General features: G+C 37.9%; 1 protein-coding gene across 13 annotated transcripts in view; it reads left to right on the top strand.

Annotated features, from left to right (window-relative positions):
* Positions 1 to 12,536, top strand: part of PIEZO2 (piezo type mechanosensitive ion channel component 2) — a 314,755-nt gene that overhangs the window by 137,635 nt on the left and 164,584 nt on the right. For all 13 annotated transcript variants that reach the window (XM_080379006.1, XM_080379005.1, XM_080379004.1 and 10 more), the window contains one exon: positions 10,073 to 10,115. In XM_080379006.1, coding sequence (XP_080235132.1) covers positions 10,073 to 10,115 — 43 coding nt within the window. The remainder of the gene's footprint in view (positions 1 to 10,072; positions 10,116 to 12,536) is intronic.

Below are 12,536 nucleotides of genomic sequence, written 5' to 3'. Positions count from 1 at the left end.
AAAGAAAATGAAAACAAAAGAAACCGTTTGTTCAGTGCATACATGTTTGTACTTGTCAGCTGAACTGGATAAAGCTTCTTTATATTTGCTAGGGAGGAAAAAACCACATTTTTTGGAAGTATTTCCCTCTCCCCAGTTGTTTGAGTCTGTGTGCCCACTTCGCATTACTGCCCAGAGGAACATGTCCTTCTGCATCCAGATTTCTCTTCTGAAGAGGTATCTGGGAGGGAGTCAGCTTATATGTCCCAAACGTCTTGCTGCCTGGTGCAGTCACTGCTGCCTTCTCGTAATGGCACGCAAACAGAAGAGTTTGGAAGTGCTGTTTTCTGCTTCTGTGGAAGGTGGTATGCTAAGGTTGTACACATCGTAACTCAGTTTCCTGCAGTTTATTTTGGGTATCATCCCTTACATGTCACTTCAGGGCTTTGTATCTAGTGCTATTTTAGCCACTGAAACAATTTAGGGTTTTTTTGTTGAAAGATTTGAATATGGGCAGGTCTTCAGGCCTACCAACGAGTTGCTGTCTTCATCATACCATGCAAGTGTTTCCTTAATCTCTGGGAGAAATAATGTGAATGAAATGGTTCTTTATTATCTTTAGAACAAGCTGTGTAAAAAAAAAAAAAAAAAAAGCCATTTCCGAGAAAAGGCATGCATTACAAAATATTAGTCAGTTACAAAGTGGAGTCAAACATACCACCACTGGAGTGCTGGTTTTCTCTCATCTTAATGTTCCTCCTGTTTCTGTGCAAGATTTCCTGATTTCCTATCCTCATTTCTCGTATCCATAATTTCTTGTATATGGATGTGCTACTGGGGACATACTTATTCATCTCCCCCTTCCCATATATCTGTGCTGGAATGTTTGGGAAGAAACGTTTGCCCACCTCTACTTCTGATGAGACAAAAAGAGAAAATGAGACAATGAAAAGCAAATTCCTTGCACTGGTACACTGCACACATTCATCACTTCAGGAAACTAGGTCGACATTATTATTCATAACAGTATATTATGTTACAATAAAACTAAGCAGAGGGTAGCTCTAGAAATTGGAAGGATGCCCATAAATTACACTCCGAAGTGAAAACCTTGCCTCTAAGATACTATTTAGCAGACGGAGCAGTGTTGGATGGGGTGGGAGGGAGTTTCTCTGCCAACAAAAATGGAGAAAATTCTCATTTTCTTCAGGTTTATGAAAAATAAAACTTATTACAAGTTTTCTTTAAGTTTTTTTGCTTTTACTTGGAAAACCAAAGCAAAACCAATCTTCCATATTTGAAAAAGGGCCCATTTAGTTATTATTTGGCCTCCTTTCAGAAGGTCTGGAGCAGAACTTTGATGCTCTTAAGCTCAGTGACTCTCTGACTTAAGGTTTACATCCCCCATGGCAATGGCAGGAAACGCTGCCTTCCTTCGAGGCTGCTCCTCAGAGCCCTGACACCCTTTTCTGCTGTAAATAAGAATAAGAGATTGGTTATGTCTGTGGACTGTCTGATTCTTCCACACCTTAACTCCTGCAGTGTGATTCTGTGCTGGTGACCTACAAAGTTCTGCTTTGCACTGTCAATTTTTTTTGGGTCAGGGTCAATTCAAATCTCCAGTATCCTTGGAAATTTGGGTTGAAAACCACAAACAAATTGTGACCACAAACAAACAGATAAATAATACGTTAAACAACAAAAAGGCTTTCTATTAACTATCTATCTCAGGTTTCATCTGAAACACATTCCCCAGAGATCTTCTAGTGCTGTGGGTTTTGCTGTTTTGCTGCCTTGTTCAGTAAACAAATTTCAAATGAAATGAGGTTAAAATAAGAGTGGTTTTAACCATGTGTAGTTGCAAGGTAAGATTGCCTATAAGTGTTTTTGATAGAATATATGTAAGCAGACAAAAGATGTCATTATTCTTATAAAACCTATGGAATCTGTCATCCTTGTGAAAAAGCTGATTGAAAAAAAAAAAGAAAAGGTGAAGCAATTCAGCCAGTTTAAATTGGCTTTATTACCTCTGTAGCATTTTAAACAAATCTGGCATGGAAGAACAAATGCAGAAAGCAGTTTCCCAAGTTTTCTTTTTCCGAGTTACTATTTCTTCCACTCATCTCTTAACCTGCTGTTTAATTAGCAGGTCAACTTCAAGTGTAAAACAGTGTGTGTGATTCTCATATAAAGATACATAAAGTTCACATTTAAACAAGCTGTGTCCCATTTAATGTTTTAAATTCTGAAATTTTTTCTTCCTTTGGTCCCATTCTCCCCAAATGTATTATCCACAAAACACTGCACCTCGGTAGTTTGTTACTGGGTAAGAATAATAGCTGTTGTTTACACTACTGAAAAACAGCGTATTTTTTTACTATTCCTTGTTGCTATTTGTTTCCATTTCAGACAAGCTGTTAAAGCCCATTAACTCATTGCAAGTCTTTCCATTTATTTCTATAGACTTTGGATCAGGCTCAGAGACACTGGTCTTACTATCCCACAAAGGTAGCTGGGATCTGTCCCCACCTCCATTTGGCACAGTCTGATCAGCGAACAGTGGGATTCTGGATTGCTGATGTCCCAAGTCCACTATGAAGTATATCACATCATGTTATCTACCTTAAGTTAAATAATCAATTTTAAAAAGTCGTCTGCCCGCCCTCCTATTCTGGTGTTAATGAAGATCAAAACAAAGCATATGGATTAGGCTGCTTTTAGGGTCCCCGCTTATCTATGGGCACTTTGCTGACCCTTATGGGCTCCCAGAGCTCCCAGGGAAGCTGCAGACTGGAAGAGTTGCCTGCCAGATACAGCCATTAATTGTTCTACCGTAGCTGTTGTCTTCTTAAGATTCATTTTAAAGCAATATGGATCTATGTGCACATACACAAAACATAGTGTCAGTACTATTGCACTTTGCTCTATATTCCTAGTCTACTCATTTTGTTAGTAGAAGTTCCCACTCCTTAAAATCTCCTTAGAAAAGTAGTGGTTTTGAGGATGATTATTTTTTCATTTAACATGGAATGAGTCAAGATTTCTTTTTTAATAGGAAAGCAATTTTTGTATTTTACGTTAATAATCTAGTATTTTCTTCACAGGAGAAAATACACAATAAATCTTTCCCATGACATTATCATGTAGGGATTAAATTTGTACTCTTCATTCAGTCAAAAACCTGTTGAAAGCTGGTATGAATGGAAGGCAAGTAAAGGCTTGCAATGCCTGGTCTTTGTTCTTGGTATGACTTCTTTCTTGGTATGTATTCGGTAACCACTTCTTTTATCTAGCCAGAATCCTAGACCACTGGCCCTCCACTTCTATTTTACTGCTGATTTTAGTCTCTTTAGTATGCACAGCCCACCATATAACAGCCAAAATTTTCCCTTATTCCTTCTCCTTGAGAAGTTGTTTTAAAAACTAAATAATCTGTTGCTCCATACAGAAGGGGCTCCCTGGGGGTTTATGGGGAGCGTGGCTCTGCTGAGCATCCAGTCCAACCCTGCTTGTACATCAGGGCAGTAGAAAGACTCCTGCTCACTGCAGTGGATGGAATACAGATCAGAAAACAATCCTAAGGGGGAGCACCCTGACCTGCCCCATCATCCGTTGAGGCGACTGCAACTGGAAACCTTTTCTGGGGGCACTCCAAGACTGGGACTGGGAATGCTGGGATGAGGTGCATCTGACTTGACAAGCAGCACAGCTTGACAGGAATGCAGCACTGAGTGCAGAGTCCCTGGTCGCCACACAATACATGTTTTGAGTGGGGTTACTGTGGATTAGCTCAGGTCTGGTCACACAGACCGAATGCCCATTATTGGTTGAAACACAGCACCTGTGTCCTTGGGGTGTAGTTTAGTTTCACGTGAAAGGACTCCAGTTTGTACACTCTAGAGATCACTCTGTCACGCAAACCAAAGCATGGTAAGAGATTTGCTCAAGTACTCTTCCGGTGTGAATTAAAACACCAGCATGGATATAGCAGAGTAGTAATATGCCATATTGAGAGATCTCATTTTATAAGAAAGTCATGTCATTATCACAGATGATGACTGTGATGGTCAAATTACAAAGTGAGTGCAGGATGCAGCCTAGGTAGTTTGATTCAGAGGAAGAGGAAGTGTAAGAGAGATTTATTTTTCAAAATGGACAGATAGATGCTAAATGCCAAGGTAGCATCATCTGATACCACTTCACATGTGAGAAATGATCATTTCTGTAAGAAACTTGTTGCATGTAACTAGCTATTGGAGAGCCATTATACAGGTAAGTAAGTGCTAATAGTATCTGTACGCAACTGTGGAGTAAGTTCTGTAAGAAAAAGTTCTTTCCTATGCCACATGCATTTCTGTATTCAAAACTACTGGTCTGTTTCATAAAACCAGTGGTATTGTATTGGTTAAAAAGCAAAAAAGTAGGATTTCTGAGAAAACATAATTTGTTTGTTTGTGAGGAGATAGAAGTTTGCTGCTGGGAACAGGCAACTGGAAAGGCTGTTAATAATATATGAAGCTGCTGAAACCAACATGTTCCAAACATGGCAGTTTTTATCAATTGCAGTTGTATATGTTTCAGCTAGTTAGTAGTACTGGTTAGTAACTGCTAAAATGATGAAGGAGAATATACAGCAGAGCAATGTTCCCCAATCTACTGAAAACAGACTGCGAAACTTCAGATGGTTTATATGGTAGATGCGTCTCTACCAAAAGAGAAGCTTTAGCAGGACAAGCAAATTTATTGAGAGTTTTTAGGTGTGGATTCAGATACTCAGGTCCCCAACTAGTCCAGCTAGGCTAGACTGTGAACTTTTGTCCTATTCTCTGCTAAGTTGTTTGAGAAACAAGGTTGAGAAGTGTCACCTGCAATGGAAATGCTTAGCAAATTGTTTCTTTCCATTTCTGGAGTATTCTGTATCACTGTTTTGTATCTTTTGAATATGTGAAAGTTTTGGGGTGGGGTGTTTTTTTGGTTTTGGATAGTGGTGGGGGTTTTGTTTGTTTTTTTCTTTCTCATTTGGAGAGTATTAATAAGTGCCACAGGCTTCAGATCAAAATTTTGAAATTGGTAGGAATATCCTGACTGGTACAAAATCAGCAGTTCCTCTGAAACTCTTTTCCTTCAAAATGTTAGAGTGAAGATCAATACAGTTACTATTCCAAGAATACCTACCTGTTTCTAAGGTATCATAACCAGGTTATGTAGGTCACATCTGCATGCAACTCTCATGAGCTAAGGTGACTGTGCTATGTCTGATACATTGCTGGCTCCTTCAGAAAGCATTGGATGACTGTGATTCCCCATGGACAGGCTCCAAATTTATTTTTTTTGCCTTTGAATTGATATAATTTACACTTATTTTGCCCTGTCTCAGTCACTGAAGATCTTAATACTATTCCCCTTGAATACTTGAATTCTGACAGGCTCACTTAATGCTTATTGAAAAATGTCAAACAATGTCTTTTGGTTTAAGTTGTATTTTTTCCTCTGGTCCTTATGTCAGATCACAGTGAGAAATAATGCAAGAATTATTATTCTTACTGTTAGAAAGCCTCAAGAGCAAAGCCATACACAGGTATGTAGTTCTTACAGTAACCGCTAACTCTAGAGAAGCGAGAAGGTCGTAAGGCTGTGGGTAATCACTGCACACAGTCATAGGGACCACAGGATCCATAGGGACCTTCATGCATACCTGCATAGGGATGGTATAGGAGGCCTGTGTTTTTGCTGTGCATTTGCAGCGCATGTCAGGCTTCTCCCTGAACAGCTACAGACCTCTGCTGTACTGGCAGATAGGGCATGATACGGCTCAAAGTGGATAGCTATGCAGTGTCCATAAGTGGCTGAAAAATCACATATTCCATATTTTTCCTCAACATTAGACACAATATTCAGCTGGACAGGGTTCTGGACCATCTTGTGTAGACCGTGCTTTTGCCAAGAAGGGTTGGACCAGGTGATCCTTGAGCTCCCTTCCAACCTGGTATTTTATGATGCTGTGAATTCTGTGTTTTTCCTAAGCCTACCATTGGACTTCAGCAGCTAGGCGACTTCATGGTTTATAGAGGTGAGCAGCCTAGCAGTGGAGTATGAGTCCTCTCATTCATAGTTAAGTTCATAGTAAGCAGAGAGTTGTAACCAAACCAAACCAAATAGGGAAGCTGCCATATAAATGAAAGCCTACCTGTCAAACATGACAACTTTTCATTTCAGAAAGATGTTTTTCATTTCCTCTTATTAAATCTCATATTCTTATACCCTTATTATTGTGCTGGGATTTCATTGAGTGCATATGTGAGCATGATGTGCATTTTACCATTGTTCTTACTAAATGTGAGCAGTAATTCTGGAAGTACGTTATGCTTCATCTTTGTGAAGAATCTTAAAGCTACTACTGTTAATTTGAAACAGAATCTTCAGAACAGATGGGAATGGTCAGGCACTCTGGAGCAAATATTTGGAACAAAAGCTTAATTACATGGGTACCAGATTAAGGCATTCTTATAAACAGCTTTGGTATTTTTGACATAGTGTAAAGAACAGAAAGCAAAGAGAAGGCAAATTAACTTTGCAGCTGAGGTGTAGCAGTCGATTGTTTCTGAACGTCAGCAGGTGACAGTTTTCCACAGTCCCAGCAGAGAGAAAGACTGAATAGTCAAATTCCTATTGATTTCTTTGGGAGCAGGATCAAGTCTTTAATTCATGAAAAGCTCCTGTTTTGATTTTAATGAGAGTTACGTGACTTAAACCTTGTTTAATGTTTTGGAAGCACCGGGTAAGTTTTAAATCAAATAATAAGTTTTCTAGACTTTTAATAGCGTTATTCTTCTTAGTGCTGCTGTTACCTCAGGGTATTTACTTTTGACTGTTAGTGCAGTGTAGAAGTTGATACTATTGAGGATGGAATTGGCAAATCTTAAAACAGAATGTTTAGATCATAAACATTTTAAAGTAAGACTCTATAAAAAAGATGCATATTTTTTTAATATGAAATGTTAGTTGTGTTCTTGGCAGGCTTTACTTCAGAGGAGTCACATGCATTTCAAAGAGTGTTCTGCTAGCCAGCTGCAGCCAAAAGATTATTTCAAACCAGTGGAGACCCAATTCCCTTTTCTCTTTTGCTTTTCCCTCCCTCTCTCTCTTTCTCTTCTGTAAGACTCTCCATATATTATACAACTGAAGTGTGGCCAATCATGGGGTGAAAAATTCATGCAACTAGTATACGCAACAGTGGAAAGCCTAGAAACACTGAATAAAATGCCAGTACTAGTCTGTGCTTTAAGAAGTACTGTTGAGATTTCTTTTCTTCAACCCTGTTCAAATCTTCAGACTTGAAAAAGTGTTAAATCCTCTTTCAGGGCCAGAAGGATTGCATAAAGTATACAGAGAATTGTGCGTGTCTGCCCTGCACTTACCTGTGTAGTGGCACAGTCATCTTTTTAACAATGACTTGATTCATCAGTGCTACATGAAAACAGATCAAGGGCATGCAAAAGATGGTGGGTTTGGGGGATAACACATAATAGAAGATGTTAATGGAGTGGTTCTTTATTTATCTCAATGAAATATTAACAGTTTATTAGACTATACATGATTTTTATTTTCATGTTTATTTGAAATAAATGTGAGAATGTTTGTTGCCCTGCTTTAGAGATGTCTTTAGAGGACTTCTTATAAAATATGAACTTGGTGTTGATGAAAGGTATTGTATGTAGGTAGTTGTGTGGACCTAAGTCTTGCCTCATCTCAAGCAAATACAGGTGCCACAGTAGAAGCTCCCTGTACTGATGAAACAATGTACATCATTCAGTTATTCCAGAACAGAACTTAACTCTTTTTTTTTTTTTTTTCCCATAAAGTGAAGGCAGAGCTTTATCCACATCAGTTTTGAAGCCTTTCATCACTGTGTACTCTGCTGGGTATGGACCTGAAAACCCTCCCTGCTTTCGACTGAATGGAGACAATTAAAATTGTTTTTACATTGATCACTGGCTGTAGCTGTAATGGTCCTGGACAGAAAAGCTGTGTGTCCATTGCACTCAAAAGTTTTTTAGAGCCTTTTGCTGAAAATCAGTGTGTTACTGAAGTTTGAAGTGACTGGCAGTGAGAAGTTGAAAGAAGGGATTCTAGAAGAGTGTAATGTGGTATACTGACCACGTTTGGAACCAGCCGTGAACCTACCCTTTAGCCAACCCATATCCTTCCTGTATGAAGTGAAATGTCAGAGTGTGGTTGATTATAGGAGCATATGCTTTTATGTTGCTTCTTTTCCTCTTTCTCAAAAACAGGGATTAATACAAGAAATTTATTTTCAACAGACCCACGTTAACTTCATTCTTTGGCTATCTAGTTAGGAACAGTGAAGGAAGCCTTGTATGACATAGGACTATAAGGAAATTAACTTTTTGGATTTCATTAATTTCAGTTTTTATTTGCTCAGTCTGTGATTTGCAAACCAGACAGGTACTAGATAATATTGTACAGAAAAATTGCATCTTTATTTCAGAAATTTACACCATTCTCCTTGGTCTAACCTGGAAGGTTTAGTCAATTGAGTAGAAAGAATTCTGTTGCTAGGTTTAAAAAAAAACCAAAACAAACAAAAAAAAATAAACCCAAACAAAACCCCAAGCCCTCAAATCCAAAACTTTTAGAAGTTGAGTTCTTAGATTCTTATCTAGATTGGCAGTAAGTGTCCCAAATTCAAAGATGAAAAGCACTGCTAGTTCTTACTCAAATATTTAACATGTTGCAGATTAGAGGTAAATACCATACTGCAAATGTGGCAGGTCATTAATTTCTAACCTGGTATCTTTAACAGAATGGAAAGGTAATGATGGTAAGAGATACATCTGCAGAGGTTTCTCTGGCTGATAATATTATGTCACCACTTCCCCATACTAATTTGGCAAGTAGGACTTGGATTGTCAATAAAATAATCTAATCCATAATATTGCTATGGTCTTTGTTATAGGCACTCACTGCAAAATCTGCATTTAATCCCGAAATTCTCCAGATTTAAATAGGATGAAGTTGCTTTCCCTCATGTCTTTCCACTCTTTCTCAGTACTCAGCAACATTACTGCTTGTCTCTGAGTTTCTGTGGTGCTACTGGATGTCACTCACAGGCAATCTGTTTGTTCCTAATTTGTATTTCCCTTTAGGTGGCAGACTGCATCAACAACAGGAGTTACTATCTGTTCTCTGATTTAAAGAACCGTAGTTGCTTACATTGTGTGCAGTCCTGTTACATTTCCCACAGGAGTGTAAAAAGACAGAAAGAAAACTTTGACTCGGGTTCATGTCCTCCTATATATTTGCCTTGCAGACCCGTATGACTTGAGCTATTTGTGCTCTTAGTAGCCTGTATTTATAATGACCACATAATGGTACAAAGAAAGAGACTGGAAATAAGCAAAAAATTATCAAGAGCTGAAAACTGATCATCTAATGCTTGCAGTGTGACAGGGTTATTTTTGAGAAAATTTAGGTAAAGGCTGTATTAAGTGCAATGGTTTGTCCATTTGAGTAGCTTGTGGTGCTGAGTCCTTGATCATTTTGAGAAAGAGTCCTTTGCAGCTGTTTGTGTGAGTATGAAGGGTTAAACAATAAAGCAGAAATATATCTTCATGCTTTTGCATAAAAATAAAAGGGCCAGATTTCAGAAAGAGCTGTAAAGCTTTCAGCAAGAATCAGGAGAACACTACAGTAAAATGAAAAGCTGCAATGTGAAGAGTGCATGATGTGAGATGCCAGCTCAGCGCTTTCAGGAGTCATGTACAGATCACATTGCTCTAGGAGAGGAGACCACCCTTGGAATTGCAGTGAACTGTAGCAGTGACTGGCTGCTTTGCGGTGTTAAGGAATTATACAGGCTGATACCCCTCCACGCAGTTGTGTCACCCAGTGGTAGTCTCTCTTAACAGTTCTTCACTCTGAGTAAAACAGATGTTATTTACAAGTGCTTGTGTAGGGGTGGAAAAATCACCATACTATACAGATCCCAGCTGCACAAGGAAAGAAGAGAAAGAGTGTTCATACAATAAAGGTTCTTTACTGAGCGTGTTTGTTTTTTCTCCTCTTTGTATAGGTTCAACATGGGAGAAAACACTACGGCAGATTGGTTTTGAAAGGTAAGCCATGCATTTGTTTCCTTACCAGTGCAAAAAGAAAAGGAAGAAAAACTGCAGGGGCAAGTTTGCAGAATTATTTATTTTAGCTGTATCTATGACCTCAAATTTAGAGAGGAAGTTATGCATTGTCATGTACATATTATATTCAGCTTTTCTGTATATGTCCTCTTCTTTTTCCCAGTTGATCTAAAGAAACTTATTCACCTTATGAACTTAGCTTATAATGCTTTTTGCTGGTGACTATATAGCATGCTAGTATTAAAAAAGGTGACACACTATTTGGGAAGGATTCTTACTTATCAATGAAAATATTGCTCTTGCTCATATTATTTTTTCCGTGAAACTTCTAACCTGTGACATATCAGTTGACAAAAATAAATGAAGTTGAAAGAGGACCAGAGCTGGCAGAGAGCTATTAAGCATCAGAGGAAAATTCAGAATTCAGCATTCCTCAAGTGCAAGAACTTCTTGCAGCCCGATTTAACCACAAGGTCATCATACTAGAAACATGTCTCTCTTAGAAGTAAAACTAGGCCAAGACCAGTAAAGAGTGATCTGATGTTGAGATTCAAATGCTCTATCTCATGTTGATTCTTCTACAAATGGTAAGCAGAAGAATCTGCTTGCAGTTGAATAAAATTTTACTGTTTCCCCTCAACAGAGTGGCTTGCAGTTGCACACCAATGTGCTTGGGTCCCTGTTGACCAGGCAAGAAGGGATTTCCCTTCTTTGTGCTTCATGTGTGCATACTGTACGTACTGCCTGGGGCATCTCAGCAAACCCTACAGGCAATCACGCCTTTCTGAAGTCAATAAATAGCCATACAAACCATATGAAACCGAAAATTAATTACTTGCTTCCTTTCTCACAAACAGAAAGCAAGCTGCATTTTTCTTCTGAACTTGACCTTGCATAAAGTATTTATTACAACACAACAGGTGTCTGTTATGAGACTGATGCTTAATTACCCTAACTCCTACCTGTAATTAAGATTCTGGGATCTTGGCAGCAGTATATGATTATTTTTTTTCTATATCATTCTTGTATAGGAATAGTCTGCTTGACTAACACCACTTGAAGAAATAAATTTCTAGATACTTGATTTTCTCTGATCTCCATCTAGAAATGTGACACCTGGGGGAAGGATTAAGTCTATCTCTAAATAGCTTTAAGGTCTTCAGACTTCTGGGTCTCTAAAAGGTGGTCACCCATCTCTCTATAAGAACATGTGTTTGAAGTGTTTAAGGAGATGCTAGTGTCCTAATGACTAGTAATTCTTTTTCTTTAGAAATAATTTTGAAAGCATCTATGTTATGGTCCTGAGTGAGTATTCACAGGCTTAGCCTGGTTTACTTGTTCTGCTAAATACGGTAGATTTTCATGTTATAAATTACATTTGCAAAAACTGAAGAACAGTGCTCTTTTCAACATAATAGACAGAAATACATGGAAAGATTATGTTTTATTGTTATTCTCAAAGCCATAAATATTAGGTTGGTACATATTATTTTGGATCTTCAACGGAAACATAGAAAAGAAAATCACATTTGAGCGTGACAAAGATCTGTCTTGGTGAAATTTAGCTTTTCATTGGTACAGAGCTATCTTTGTAGCTTTACAGGCTTTTGTTAGTTTAAAATTAAAATATTACAGAACAATAAAAACACTTTTCCTCCACCAAGTAATATGTAGAGGTCATACATATTTAATTATGTACATAATTAATGATGTATTAATTTCTGTTGTAAAACTCATGATACCAGTAGAGTCACTCCTGTAAAGACTTTGGCCAGACATTTTTAAACAAACAAGCCATTTTGTTGCTGTATATTTTTATCACAACATGATGAGCCAGACTGATATATGGAATACTTACCATTTTTTGTAGCTGAGGAAAGGTGGGAATTTTAAATTCATAGCTTCCCACCAGACAAAAATATTTTAAGTCTTTAATCAGATCACTAAAAAAAATGTCTCTCCTACTGCTCCATAAGCTTAAAAATGCCCCAGTAATATAGGCAACCTGAATAGAAAATTGCAGTCTTTCGTAGTGGCAATATTTACTAGTCCTGGATAGGTTTCTGGTCAAAATTTATTATAAAATGTTTCTGTCTCAAATTGTCAATATATTAGCAATATTTAGATTATTTTTTTTTTAATATTGACAAGCATAAAGTGAAGTGTTGCTATTTAACCGGTACTTTCTGTTAAACCGGTACACAGCATGACGCAGTATTGACTGAAAGGAAAACTGTGATTCCATTTTGTTACAGTATCAGGATAGGGGCTGCGCTTCATAAGCATCAACTTGAAAAGCTGCAGTGCCAAATGAAGAATCAGACTAGAAATTCCTTAACTGTGACACCTTACTGGATACGGTCTATTTAGAGACAGGGTGTTTTTAACAACACTACAAAAAAC

The sequence above is a fragment of the Falco punctatus genome (assembly GCF_963210335.1).
Source record: "Falco punctatus genome assembly, chromosome: 3".
Lineage (NCBI taxonomy): Eukaryota > Metazoa > Chordata > Aves > Falconiformes > Falconidae > Falco > Falco punctatus.
The sequence above is the reverse complement of the archived record's forward strand: the minus strand, read 5'-3'. Positions and strand labels throughout refer to the sequence as shown.